The sequence below is a fragment of the Dromiciops gliroides genome, chromosome 2, assembly GCF_019393635.1.
Source record: "Dromiciops gliroides isolate mDroGli1 chromosome 2, mDroGli1.pri, whole genome shotgun sequence".
In the NCBI taxonomy this organism is placed as follows: Eukaryota; Metazoa; Chordata; class Mammalia; order Microbiotheria; family Microbiotheriidae; genus Dromiciops; species Dromiciops gliroides.
Window position 1 is genome coordinate 35,971,656 of NC_057862.1, and position 14,942 is coordinate 35,986,597.

At 41.9% G+C, this 14,942-nt stretch overlaps 1 protein-coding gene across 1 annotated transcript in view; it reads right to left on the reverse strand.

The window, feature by feature from the left end:
• Positions 1-962: 962 nt before the first annotated feature.
• UBE2Q2 (ubiquitin conjugating enzyme E2 Q2) overlaps positions 963-14,942 on the reverse strand; it is a 72,113-nt gene continuing 58,133 nt past the window's right edge. Inside the window, exons 10-13 of the mRNA XM_043984009.1 lie at positions 7,367-7,415; positions 6,624-6,719; positions 4,286-4,352; positions 963-2,714 (exon numbers count right to left, since the gene is read on the reverse strand). Coding sequence (XP_043839944.1) covers positions 2,683-2,714; positions 4,286-4,352; positions 6,624-6,719; positions 7,367-7,415 — 244 coding nt within the window. The 3' untranslated portion in view covers positions 963-2,682. The remainder of the gene's footprint in view (positions 2,715-4,285; positions 4,353-6,623; positions 6,720-7,366; positions 7,416-14,942) is intronic.

Sequence of the window (14,942 nt, forward strand, 5' to 3'; positions counted from 1 at the left end):
CCTCCAGCCCTTAGCATCTCCCATGTGCTTTAGAACACTACCTGCAGCATTCGACCCGCTGTTAGTGCTCTCTCCTCCCCAATTAACTTGTGTATAATTATGTTGTTGCTGTTGGTCCATCATTCTCCAAGAGGGCCATGACACTGGGAGGTAGTATCATAACTTGCAGTGAATTGAATTTAGGTGAGAGAGGGGTATGCAAGGTTACCAACCTCTCTCCTCCTGAGCCAACTGGGTTCCATGGCAAGATATGCATCAGACAACTGGAGATGGCTCCGGATGTTTAAGGCAATTGAGGTTAAGTGACTTGCCCAGGGTCACACAGCCAGTAAGTGTCTGAGGTGACATTTGAACTCAGGTCCTCTCAACTTCAGGGCCAATCCTCTATCCACTGTGCCACCCAGCTGCCCTATATATTTAGCATATGCTCATGTGTATGAGCTGTCTCCCCTCCAGGCTAAGGCCTACTTCACCTGTCTTTATTTTCCTAGTGCCTCCCATAGTGCTTGGCACTTAGCAGGCGGTCAACAAATGCTGGATGGATGTTTGGGGTGGTTTTGTTGTGGGCACAGATTCGGGAAAGCTCCCAGCTTGCGGAAGGGCATGGCAGTTTTGCTCTTCTGAGATTTTCCCTGACAGGCATGCTTCTCCATCTCTCTCTTGGTCAATCAGCCCTCAAATGGGTGGCCATGTGTCTGTCCCCCGCCCCCCAAGCTTGGCACAGGAGCTCCCCACTGCCCTGGGGAAAAGGGACATGACCCTGCCACAAGGACTCTCGAAGGCAGTGTAAGCTGCAACTGGATGACATTATTCTTCTATCTTGGCTCAATTTGAAAGGTAGGCAGCACTAGGGTTAATGGTCTTGAAAGGTCATTTCTGTAGATTGACTTAAATTTACCTGCATCATGGATTCAACCTTGGATAAGGCAGCGTATCTTCAGAGGTATAATGCAGACACTTGATCATTTTTAAAATGGTTCTTTATTCATAAACTTGATGCAAGTTTACAAATTGACTTTACATTGCCAAATAATTCTGCAATGAAAAATGAAATCCAAAACTAAGCATGCCAAATGCACAGCTGTCAACCTGTTATCCATCTGAGTATTAAAGAATTCAATAATGTATTCAATATTTTAGCCTCAGGTTAAGGAACTTTAAAATGCTTTAAAAGAGCTCAGCCTTAAGACTTAAGGCTGTTATCTGAGCAACAAGCTATCAGGACTTTATACAAATAGAACCAAATAAGCAAGGAGGCTAGGACATCATCATCTACCTTTAATTTAAAATGAAGAACAAACAAACAACAAACAACCTAAAAGGTAATTAAAAACAAGATAGCAGAAGTAGTGCCAAGTCTTTCTGATGTGATTTTCAAAGCTAAAAACTGGATCTTAAAGCAAATGCCTGATAAGAAAAAAACCCTTTCATGTTTTAACTGACAGGTATGGAATAGGAAGATGTGCTGCTCCTGGGTTTCTTTTAAAAAGTGCTTAATACTTAAATGATACCTTGAGTTTAAACCTGGGGTACAAAAGGTCTGTTAGTAACCAAATAGAACTGGTTCAAGTAAGGCAATAAAATGAAGACATTACACCAATTCATACCATCTTCTAAGAAAGAGAAAAAGCGTTCACATCGTGTGTATATTCCCACCAGTCACCATCAAACCCACGGCTGTGACTCCGGCAACATTATTTTAAAATTCTTCAGAAGTGATGTCTTTTTGTTCTCTGATGGATAAGAGAATTTGCTCAAGGACTGAATTTTCTTGGGCCAATCACTTGAGAAGTTCATTAGTTTACAAATGATTGCAACACCCCGTTAATAAATGGAACGCCTCCAACGGCTTCTACTATTTTAAATAACTTCAAGCTTTACACTGTGGCTCCTCTTTGTAAGGTAAATTGAACCAAGAAGTAGCAGGTGCAACCCAGCAAGACTGAGGCCCCAGTGGAAATGCCAAGTTCCAAGTTTTTAACTGGCACAGCCTTGCTCTGCTCAAATACAACATAATCCAGTCACAAGTATCTTTTTGAGAAACGGTTCATATCTTCATGTAGCCATTTTTTAAAAGTGTAATGACAACATATATGTGGGTTTTCCTATGTCATTAATTTGGCAATACTATAAATGTTTTCATTTTAGACCAGAAAAAAAAACCCAAACCTGTGATTTTACAAGACCTGAAATCTCTAAAACAGTATTAAACAATGATTGAAATTTTACTGGCTTTAAATGAAACCATATGTTGCAAGTCTGTGTAGCCCGTTATCCTACGAAAGGTAAGACTCTCCAACCCCATCGCGATTCATCAAATCTGTGTGTGTGTATCTCTGTGTGTGTGCGTGTGCGCGTGGTGTGTGTGTGTGTGTGTGTGTGTGTGTGCACATGTGTAACTTGATGTGGACTCGCCGGCTTTAGAGGTTTCACTTCCAATGAAAGGGAGATTGGGGAGAAACGGACCAATAAAGGCCCCAGACTGCTCAGCCGCAGATACCTGTGATGAGCAGCATGGAAAGGCTGTGGCCTACACTGGATGTCAAATAACATTTTCTCCACTAACAAATTTAATAGCTAGAGTCTTCAGTACGGCTGTTTATGGGGCACTTGTAGCTTATTGTCTGCTGGCAGGAATTTCATTATAGTGACATCGGTCCAGGCAAAGAATGGTTCACCCACTTAACCATCTTCCTTTGGAGGTGTGTACCAGCCTGAGAAAGGGAAGAACAAAGATGGTTTGATAAGCTAGTGCCTTGAAGGACTCAAGGCTTCTGCTCAGCCTTTCAGAAAAGAAACCTTAATGGCTGTTTTTACCTTTTACTTTAGTGTTTAAATTTGCTATAAAACTTGGAGAAACCTTCGCCTGTATTGATAACAAAAGCAATGCAAAGTCCACATAACGTAAGATAGTTATTAGCAAATGATTTTAAGTTATAATGGAAAACAAAGTCTTGACAGTATTTGAGTTCCCAGCATCCAGGACCCCTGACTCCCAGCCCAGTGGTCTCTCCATTGTCATCTCTCTGCTACTGAATTTTACATACCCCCACACACATCCTATGAGCTTTCAAATGCCCAGGGCATAAGCAATGCTTTAGTGTGCTTTCTAGAACTCATATTTATTGCTGTTAACTCCAACCCCACCAAAAAAAGGTAAGGATACCCACTGTGCCAGATAATTAACACTGGATCACAAGTGTAGCAAAATGCGAGATTTCTGAAGTATCCAAAGAGTCACTGGGGCTGGGATGCTTGGGGCCTAAGAGGTGGATGGGGGGAGAACAGCCATTTTTGTGTGTTTGTGTGTTAGCTGTTAGATGGTAATGGCTGGTAGCCAAGGCTCCTTCCTAGCCTAAAAAGTTCAAACTATTTCTTCAACTACAGAATAATTACTATCTATTTTGTAGTCTTATTTTTTTTCTAGAATGACTATTCTATACAATCACTATGTAGAGAAAAGTCACAATAGGTTAACGTTTGTGACAGAGGGGAGGCCATCACTTCTCACCCAAGTCATTTACTATGCTCAAGAAGGCATTGGTTTTTTTGTACAGGAGTTGTTAAAAACCAGTTATATGTGAAAACAAAATGGTTTACTTTGTAAATGCTAAACAATCCTCACTTAGACTAAGGTCGATATAAATCATTGCAGAACAACTCAAGCATCCCAGAAGCTTTTAAATCAATTTGTTCACTTCAATCAGAGGCTCTAGACTGAAGGGGATCTGAGAAGGCAAGTTGCTTGTTCAATCTCAAAGAGGGGAAGGAGTTTGGCACAAGTTAAACAAAGGCATTAAGTGGCAGAGCTAGGATCTATTGATAATACTTGCCACCCTCCATGTATGTGGTGCTTTGCTAATCTTACTTATCTTCATTTTAAAGAAGACAAGAGTTTTTAAGTGGCAGCGTCAGGATTTGAACTCAGGTCTCCTGGCTCCAAATCTGGCGCTCCCTCCTTCAGTCTCAATCCTCCTCTGAAAATGACACTTGTGACCTCCAGGAGCAGAGAAATTCTCTGTAGGCACTGATGGCTTCTCCCTCATCTTTGTATCCCTACCTGGGTACTTGATGGTTATTTTACTTTTATCATTAACAAGCCTCACAAATGGTTCTTTTGGCTGTAAAGGCAAATGATGGTTCAACAGTCATCCCAATTACCACCAATACAAAACGGCCACAGTCTGAATGAAGAGTTTTGCTGAAATTGCTGGGAACCATTTAAAAAATCCGCACGATGAAATAATTTACGACCACATAGCTCCAAAATGACAATTTCACGTACCATTCTTCTCATGTATCTGTACTAGGGATTTATAGGACTGTTGTGCTCTTGCTAGATTGTACTGATTCTGAAAGGAAGAGTTTTAAACATAGTTTAGACCAAGAAGTTATTATTGGGGAGTCACTTATATAACAATAGTCAATGACATATAACCAACTGTGCCGACATCACCAAAGAACAGCTAGTCCTGAGAATGCCGAAAAGTTTACCAACATCTTCTCTGATTTTCTGGACAGAGGGCTGATCAGGCACTTCCCATCTCATGAGCTACATCATTGCCTCCCTCCCATCCCTTCAGAACGAGGGCATCGCAGGACCTCCCTCACAAGGACTTAGCTCTGTCTCATTGGCCCGTTTTTACAAAGGGCTTTCTGTTCAACAGCCCTGGAAAGGACATCATGGAACGACTACTATCATCCGCATTTTAGGGATGGGAAAACTTAGACCCAAGAGTTGATGCGACTTGCCTGAGTTCACACAGCTGGGATTTGAACCCAGGTTTTGAGACTTCCAGTCCACCACAATGTCTTGCCTCTGCCACTCAACCATCATGCCCTGGTGTCCTTGCTCCAGAGGCCTAAGTCAGGGCAGGGGAAGAGTCCAGGGGCAGACACAAACTCTCATGTTGGAAAGACTCCAAGTCCTGGCCCAGGGATGGCCTGAGCATCTCTTGTGCCAGGACCAGCCTCACCAACATGTGAAAAGCAGCTGGTCCCCAGGAGGCTGATCCCCTTTAAGGTGACAACCTTGGAGTCATGATGACATAAGAGATTAGGAGGGGTTGCTATCTTTATGGAGAAGGTACCCACACATAAAATCATGGACTCAACAAAACTTTTCATTTAAAACATTTTTTCTTCAATTTTAAGTTGTTGCCAAAAAAACCCAAACTGAAAGAAATTAGGAACATATGAAAAGGCGACTGCATTTTATTTCTCCTGAAATGCTTATTATTTATGACCTTTTCCTTATCTTTTGCCTCTAAACAAACCCTTTGTGCAAGCCCACTTCCCATGTGCTATCCAAATACCACAACCATGAAGGCCTCTTCCCCAATAACCCCCTTATATCATAATTTGATTAACGTATAGATGAATGTAAGGGCAGCTGGGTGGTACAGTAAATTAAATGCCAGATCAGGACGCAGCAGGAAGACCTGAGTTCAAATCTGGCCTCAGACACTTACTAGCTGTGTGATCCTGGGCAAAGTCACTTAACCCTGTTGGCCTCAGTTTCCTCATTTATAAAATGAGGTGGAGAAGGAAATGGCAAACCATTCCAGTATCTTTGTTGAGAAAACCCCAAATGGGGTCGCACAGTCAGACATAACTAAAAATGACTGCACAACCATATCAAGATGGATGTAGGAAGACAGTGTGGGTCAGCAGATAGAAAGCAAAACTTGGAGTCAGGAAAACTCAGCTTCAAGTTCTGCTTCAGACACCTATTACTATCTGATGCTGGGCAAGGCCCTTAACTGATCTGGGCCCCAGAAGTGCTTTAAGAGTCTCTGGGCAACACAGAGCAGGGGCACACTACACCGAGGGCATCATAGGTCTGGTCCAAAATTGTTCATGTTAGAGTAATGGCTCCCTGGACTGATGTTTGTAGGAAATCCAAATAAAGGCAAGTTTCATATAAGCCCTCTTTTTCAAAAAAACAATATATAGAAATCCACACTTAAATGAGAGGGGTGACTAATTGATTCATACTCTTCTCTTTAAAGAAGTCCTTACTGAAAAGTTATTTTAAATAGGCACTCCCTCTCCATCCCACCCCCCATTCCCAGTGAATTGTTTATTTGTGGCTTAGTGGGGAGAGCACTGAACTTAGAGTCCAGAAGATCTGGGTTCAAATCCTGCCTCACACTTAATACTGCAAAATTCTGGGTAAGTCTCTCTCCCTTTCTGGGTCTCAATGTCTTCATCTGCACTAAGATCTACCTCACCGGGCTGTTGGGAAGATCAAATGATAGGAAGACTTTCCTCACAGGGTTGTTTTGTGGACAAAATGAGATAATCAATGAAAACCACTTAGAAAAATCAAGCAATATAGAAATGAGAGTTATTATAATTGTACTTAATTACTTGACAGATTTCAGTAGAGAAGAAAGACAAAGCACACTGGTCTAGGTCAATTGAAAACCAATCTCAAACAGAATTTCTCTGATGTGAAGAAAGTAAAAAAGAAAATGATTTGACAATTTTATCTACGTGTAGCTTCTGAGAACCCCATCTGTTGTTTATCATGAAATGGCTCATTTTGTATTCTGCACGTTAGTGGTGGTGGGGAGAGGGGAGAGGAGGCAGAGAGGTTGAGGCAAGTCTGGACGAATTACCTTATTGGCTCCGAACTGTACTCTGGCTTTTCCTTTGACTAACGTGGCATTGATCTGCATGATGACCGACTCTATGGAATAGGCACTACTCCAGCCCTATAGGAAGAAGAAGAGGTGGAGGCTCACTTTGGCACATCTAATTGGACAGGCTGATTGCTGTAAATCCCTTTTGCTATTAACCAGGAGAAGAGGCACAAATGAAGTTTGTCAGTTTAATAGCTACTTAACACATGGAGTTTGTAATGAAAAGGAAACAGCCAAGGTGAAAATGTTTCCAGACCCACCCATGAGACAAGAAACCACATCACAGTTAGGTGACCTTTATAAATAACTGAAAACAAAACCTAGCCTTTATAGCAAACTTTTCACATTTATTCAGTTCCCATCGTCCTTCATGAAGGTTCTTCTCAGAGGCCTCCCTCTGCTCCCACACGAGGGAGCACAAAGCCTTCCAGGGCAGGCCGGGTTAGAAGTCCTGGAGGTTTGGCCAAAATACGTGCAGAGGAGCCTCCTCCCTGGAGGGCTAAATGAGAGGTCTTCACTATTCTTCACTACCAGGTTGCCAGGGCAGAAGGGTCAAAGGTCAGGCCTCACTGACATAACCATGGGCCCCTCAGGAGGATGTCTTCGTGTTCTCACCAGGGTGTCACACATTGGGACTTATCTGGGGCTATTTCATTTAAGACTAACTCAAACCTGATACTGCACACGACAATGAAATATAACATGAAAAATATACTTACCTGTTTCGTGAGAAGTTCCATGCATAACGCACCGCCACCCAACACATACCTTGAAGAGAGACTAAGAGTCAGACCTGATTCTCCACTTGTCAATATTTCCTTCTGCTTCTATTAAAAAATGTACTAAAATCTCTTTTCACTAAGGCCTATATTAAGTCACAGCCTAAGAATTATTCCCAGTCAGAGCTTGAGGAATGGCTACTGAAAACATTTTACATAAGGTCTCCTTAGATAAGGCTAAATCTTGGCATTGTCCAATTAAGTCTCGGATTTCCCTTTTCACTATAAAAATTTGTCCTGTCCTTATAGCACATTTTCTTTATACAATGTCACTCTCTGCTAGTTACTTTTCTTTTCTTTTTTTTTCCTGGTTTGTTTTTTTCGTGAGGCAATTGGGGTTAAGTGACTTGCCCAAGGTCACACAGTTAGTAAGTGTTAAGTGTCTGAGGCTTGATTTGAACTTAGGTCCTCCTGAATCCAGGGCTGTTGCTCTATCCACTGCACCACCTGGCTGCCCCTCTGCTGGTTACTTTTCACATTACTCTGTCTAGGATTGGTTACTTACGTCCTTTGTGATTTGTCCTTCCCAAACCCTTAGCCCTATTCAAGTCTCTCTCTAGGAATCCAGCCAGCCCTAGCACCCCTTTAGGAAGAAGCCTAGCATCATGAATAGGGCACTAGACTGGGAATCAGGAAGATCTGGGTGGCAACTCTCTGTCAGACATTTACTACTTGTGTAATCCTGGGCAAATCACTACATTCTTTTTGCCTCAGTTTCCTCATCTGAAAAATTAAGGAGTTGACCTTAATGATCAATGAAGGTCCCTTGCAGCTCTAAGATCTATGATCCATGTTCTATTGCCATAGTCTAACTAGTCTCCCTGCCATCAAGTTCCCCGCACAAATCCATTTTGTGCATTATCGACAGATCTTCCTAAAATGACACTTTCACCATGCATGTCACTCTTTGTGTGAAAAACCTGAAATGGCTCTCCACTGCCTAATGATCAAGTCTAGCCTCCTCGAGCAGGCATTCATGTGCTACCTACCTCACTTAGGAGCAGAATGACCAGTATCCCTCTGCTCCCCCATCCCTCTCCCCACACCCTGGAATGTCCTTGGGACCTCTTGGGATCTCTCTTGGACTCCATTATATAAGTCACAGCTTCTTCAACTGTGAGTGTGAATGTGGGTGTCACAGACATTTGGCAAAGTCCAAAGTGATGCATACCTATTTTATATACCTATCTACCCAGGGTCACGAGTGGAAAAAGCCAAGGAAGCCCTGCCCAAAGTCGCCCTGAAGTCCAGCTCTTCCATGGGGCCTCCAGATAGGACACCCTTTTTCCCTCTGAACACACCATGGAAGCAGGAAGGTTGTCTGGTAGAGCAATATGATCTGATTAGACGCCTCTGAATTCTTCCTGGGGCCTAGCCCGTGGCCTAGAACACAAGACAGGACCCCTATTTGTGGAGTTCATTATCCATAAATGTCACAAACCTCAACACATGATGATATTTAAATTGAAGGAAGGGAGGTGTGAATTTTTTGAACAATACTGAGCAAATCAATATGTAGCCTATGACTAACTTAGGTCAGGGGAGTTTCCTATATATATGGAAAAAACCAAAACAGGTCTCTTCCAATCATCCCTCACTCCTCACTCCTCACTCCCCAATAAAAACAGAAAATACAAATACACAAAACCAAACCTGAAGCATATTTTGAGGGTTATCGACAAAACTGGAAAAGCTCTGAGTTTTGTGAAAATGGATGTGCTAATCAAAGACTGTCACTACAGCACTGGTGAATGATTACCAGGAAGCTGCCCTTCGTCTCTTGTCTTTCTCCTCTTCTCTCTATCCACCCTTCTCCAACACCACCCCACCCCACCCCACCCCCAGAATTCACAAGGTGTCAGTGAGATGTAAGGCGGAAGTCTCCCTGGACAGGAAATGGCACTCAGAGAGATTAGGAAGAAAGATAAGCAAATACTTCTCCACAAAAGGGAGGTCTGGGTTTGGATGCTGCCTCTACTGCTTGGTATCCGTGTAACCATTGAGTGCTTTCTACTCGGTGGTCTCCGTTTCCTTTTTTTGTAAAGTAAGGGGGCTGAGACAAGTGGTTGCTAACATCTCACCCTAACATTTTAAGCGCTTCTTCCATACACGTGCAGAAGCCCCCAAAGGTCTGAGCTCCAGCGTTGCCACTTTCTAGCCATGTGACTCTCAACAAGTTTCCCTCCCTCTCTTGGCCTTAGTTTTTCCATGTGTAAAATGGGGAGTGGGGGCAAGAAAGCCTATGGTTCTCCCTGTGACCTCCATCTCAGGTAGCTCATGTCTCTTCTCGCCTCCAAACAAAGAGTTAAGAATGCCAGATGAGTCACGAAGAATGCAAGGATGGCAGGAGAGGAGAGAAAGTCCCAGAGTCCCCTCTGTGGTGTAACGATTGGAATGACGCCACCTGCTGGATACTTACTGTAGAAGAGTTCTACCCATGAAGCGAAGGTCTTTGAGGGCAAGACCAGGAGTCTTTTCTTTGGCGGGAGGAAGTGACGCGGACTAGTGGGAGGAGGAAGGAAGAGACTGGCGCTGACTCTGGGGCTCTTTTCCTCTGGACTCTGGTGGAGAAGGGAGCTGGAAATGTGCTCTCCCTTTAATAGATAGGAATCTAGGCCTTTCTCTCTCTCTTTACCAAATTCTTATTCTCCTTAATAAATGCTTAAAACTCTAACTCTTGCTAAAGCTTGTAATTGATTGGCGACCACTCATTAGATATTTTAGACAGTTTAGCTAGAATTTTAGCCCTTAACAGATGGCTGACCACGAAGAGGAAAGCTAAACCTCAGTCTTCTGATCTTCTGGTTGGGTAAGAAATTTCCCCTCCCTCTCCCTTTAAACTGCTAAGTACTGGCGCACTGGCTGTGTTTTCCCTTTAAATTTTTTCGAATGGACCTTTTAAACTCCCTAATTACCCTATTTTTGATTTTAGTCTGTTTAACCAGACAAATGGGAGATAAGATCATGTTAATGCTTTGTTTTTGTGGATTTTCTATTTTTCTTTTTATTTTTGTTAAAAGAGCCAGTAACTTACTCACACAAGGAAATATCTCTCCCTCTCCCAACCATGCTTTTTCAGAGAAACCTGAAGAGATTCCTGCTGCTTTTCCCAGTTCCAACACTAATTGTTGCTCTAATTTTGCATGCCTGGAGGCAATGACCCACCCTCTAGAAGCTTTTAATCCCCTAGCACCTGGAGGCAAAGTGGGGGAAGAGGAATCCAGGCCTGAGTTCAAAATCAAGTCGGATTCAAATTGCGCTGGTCCCTCCCCTCCTCCCCAGACCCCACCCTCTACTCCTCCTATGGCCAAGCCCATAGCTTCCCCTGCCTGGGAAGTCCAGAGATCTGATGCGCATGCTCAACTTTTTCTACCTGCATTTGCAGCTTCAGGCTCAGCCCTTCCCCGGCCTGGCTGTGCTTTTGAGACAATCTTAGAAAACTCTTTAAATTCCAGATATGCTTGTTTTGTTCATAATTTTGCTAACCTGCTTTTGTCTTTAATTAGTAATCTTATAAAGCATTTGTATGGTGAAAAGACTGACAGACAATATAGAGGGGTTAAAGAAGAAAAACTTAAGCTGAATAAGAATGACAATCATCAACATAGTTCAAGACTCTGCTTCTTTTGCCATGGAAGGATATATATTTTACAGAAATGTAGAAGTAAGCAGCAAGGTATTGATATGAGTATTGGGGATTTTAGATATCGGAATCAAAAGTGTTCTGAATTCACTCAGAGTAATAGTATCAGTTCAGAGGTTACATAGGACTTCTATGCTATTATATATACATTTTGAAATTAATGGTATGGGTTTATTTTCATAGAGATTTTCATGCATTTGAGATTGTGTTTTATACTTAGTTTCTAAAACAAGGAGAATATTTGTAAAAGCTTTTTATAGTCATGTGATCAAGTTTATATTTTATAATACTCTTATTGATATTAAGTTCATATTCATTTAGATTTCCCTAGTTTGAATTTCATTGTCTTTTATTATTCCATGTGTATTTTCTTCTATTCATTCATCTATCTAATTTTGAAACATGGTTTTGATTTCATAATACAATGTTAATTCTAGGAGTATTGTGCTCCCATATTCTGAGTTATTTGTTTTTGTTATTTTTCTCAACTGATTATTTGATCAAACTCTTTAAAGCATTTCCCTAGCAAATTGTTTGCCATGGCAAGTGTAAATTGATTCTAGAAGTATTATTTTTGATAAGCATATTCAAAAAAAAAAAAAGAGGGGAACATTTGTAAAAGTTGTCTTTGAGATTGTGTTGTGCTTTAACTTGTATTTAAATATGTTCAGATTTTTCAAAAAAGTAATTGTATACTAAGTTAAAAAAAGGGGTATCATTTGAAATTGTTGCATAATTATATATTGTGTTCTGAGTCAAGATGTATTCACATTTTTTGCAATCATTTATTATCCTCAATTTTTAAATCCATATGAGACTTGGATTATGGGAACTTATCATTTAAGACATTAATTGCCTTTATTCTGAGTTATCAGATGCCAGTTGGCCAAGATGCCATCCAATCACAAGAGGAATACATGCAAGAGCAGACACTGAACTGTCACATGAGGGGAGACATGCATGAAGTCAAGGTATGGCCGAGGGAACAGCTTTTGACAAATGTTGAGGTTGGATTCTCTTGGTTTAATATTTTATTCTCTTTTTCCCCACAATATTGTACAGATGGCTGGAAGTATTCATCCCACCCATCTCACTTCTACACCTGGCTTCTATGCTCCCTCCTATATGCCTGATGCCATGGACATCTCAATCCCATGCATCTGATTAAGTCTGACTCAGTTTCTTCCAATATGTTCGGTGGCATGGACATATATTCCATCCACCTATTTTAAGCCTGGCATACTGTATGGGCAGTACATATTGCTCAAGTGTGGGAATGCTCATATCCCATCATTTCTCTGTTCTTTTATGGTAACCCCCATAATTATCTCAGGTGTCATGATAAATACAGTGTTGAATTTGGCCTTGACACCTGTTACCAATTATATTAGATTTTTTAATTTCTCATAGTGGCATGAGGATAATTAGGCAGATGATGCAAAAAGTGATGAAACAAAGATAAAAAATTATTTTTAATAATTAATATCGTAGCAATTGTCTTCTCAATTACCCTCCATAAGGGGGGACTATAGTAATATTATAATTTTAAAGAATGGTTCAATTTTTGTTTTATTATATGTTTCATGTGTAACAACTAAGATTCTGAATTCCCTTAGACATGTTTTTGAGAACTTTCATTGTTTGATTTGATTATTGACAAAGCTATTTTAAAGTTGTGTTAAGTTCAATTTTGTAGGAAATTTTCCTGGCTGATTACCAGCATCCACACATCAACCCCTGAAAAGACTTCCATTCCACGACTACACCTAGAGGACATCTGAGAAAAGACTTTCAGAGACTTTAAATGAACAGTTTTGATTTGTTGTTTTTGTTGGTTTTTTTTCTCTTTCTGTTATAATATACACCATCTGTAACATGTATTCTCTGCAGAGGCCCTCCCTTTGCAAGACTAATGTCAAAGCGTCGGTTCATGAGGACAAAAAAAAAATCGCCCCTCTGGACAAAACTTTCCTCTCTTCCTTTTCTATATTGTTGTTCACATATTATTAGTTAGCAATAGTTATTATATTGTTTTTACTGTTCCGTCAAGGAAACATTTTGTTTCTTGAGGAACAACAGGGGGGACTGTAACGATTGGAATGACGCCACCTGCTGGATACTTACTGTAGAAGAGTTCTGCCCATGAAGCGAAGGTCTTTGAGGGCAAGACCAGGAGTCTTTTCTTTGGCGGGAGGAAGTGACGCGGACTAGTGGGAGGAGGAAGGAAGAGACTGGCGCTGACTCTGGGGCTCTTTTCCTCTGGACTCTGGTGGAGAAGGGAGCTGGAAATGTGCTCTCCCTTTAATAGATAGGAATCTAGGCCTTTCTCTCTCTCTTTACCAAATTCTTATTCTCCTTAATAAATGCTTAAAACTCTAACTCTTGCTAAAGCTTGTAATTGATTGGCGACCACTCATTAGATATTTTAGACAGTTTAGCTAGAATTTTAGCCCTTAACAGTGGGACAGCACCAACATCTTGTCAACCACAAGCACACGGCTCCACCCCCCCCAAGTATAAAAGCAGCATCTCCAAGAAGACTAAACTCACTTATGGCGGTTTGGATATTCCATGTAAGAGACAATTGTATCCCTGGGCAATTCTTGGGGAAAGGAGGAGCCGGCCAGCCTGGCTCCTCAACCAGAGGATAAAAATGCCTTGGTTTAGAGGAGTGAATAATGGAACCCTTGAATCAGTGCTGCAGTCTCACAGTGTGATTTAAGTGAGAATAATAATGGGATTCGAGTCAACGATGCAGAAGAGGGGTACAATGGGCTGTACGCCTTCTGCGCCATCCAGTGAGCCTAGCATGTCCCTGCTCAGAGGGCTAGAAGGACCCTGGGGTCAGAGACATGGCCATGTTCACTGCAACACTGCCTCCCAAAGAGGAAGCAAAGAGCAGGTCACTGGACAAGCCCAAGAGCAGGTCACTGAGGATCATTTCCTAAACTTCTGATCACTCGGAAGGTGACCACAACGCAATAATGACAGCAACAACCTTTGAGTGGTGAACAAAGGTCAGCTAAGTGTCCTCCATGCTTTATCTCATTTCAGTGGTGAGCTAAGACCTCTTAGCTTCATTTTTCAGATGAGCAAAGTAAGGCTTAGAGAGACAGAGATTTGTCTAGATACCCCAGCTGGGGCATCTGAGGCATAAGTCACAGCTAGGCCAGGTCTGCCTCATTTCTCATCCAGATTCCACTCTACCCCACTGTGTCTCCCAAGTGAGGCACTTTTCCGCTGAATGGTGCCATACTTCATGGCAACCTCACAATATATTCCAATGAGCTACATAAGGAGGAGTTGATATTCCCCAACCATCCAACAGTCTTCTAGGTCCAAGATTATTGATATGCGGTCCAAGGCAGGCCATGTTCTTGGGTCAGTAGCAAAAACAACCCTGGTCAGTCGGCAGAGCTTTTGTTGAAGATCTGGCTTTAAATGGACATTTTGAAAGATGGGACAGTTGTGCATTAGTATATAGAGAAAGGAAGAGTGGCTGACTTAAAGCTGAGGAAAACATGAGGCATGATAAAATGATGTGTTCCACAGCTGTCAAAAGGCCTATGGGACAGAGCCAGGACTGCCCAGCTCAGAAACTATCAATAATTCTCTCATGGCTATATATAAAAGGGGGTGGGGTGGGGCAAATCCCGAGCCTGGTCACTGAGGCAGGGAGCACACCTTTCTCCTTGTCTGTGACATGCTCCTACATGCATCTCTACTCCAACCTGGCCTCAAGTCTTCTGCAGGGCACATTTTGCCCCTTCCTGACTTCAGGTTTTTGATTACAGTTTCTTCTCCCCTTCACTGGGGGAATGATGGTTCAGACTCAGACAGGACCTTCTGGTTTACAAAGTCTTTAATACTCCC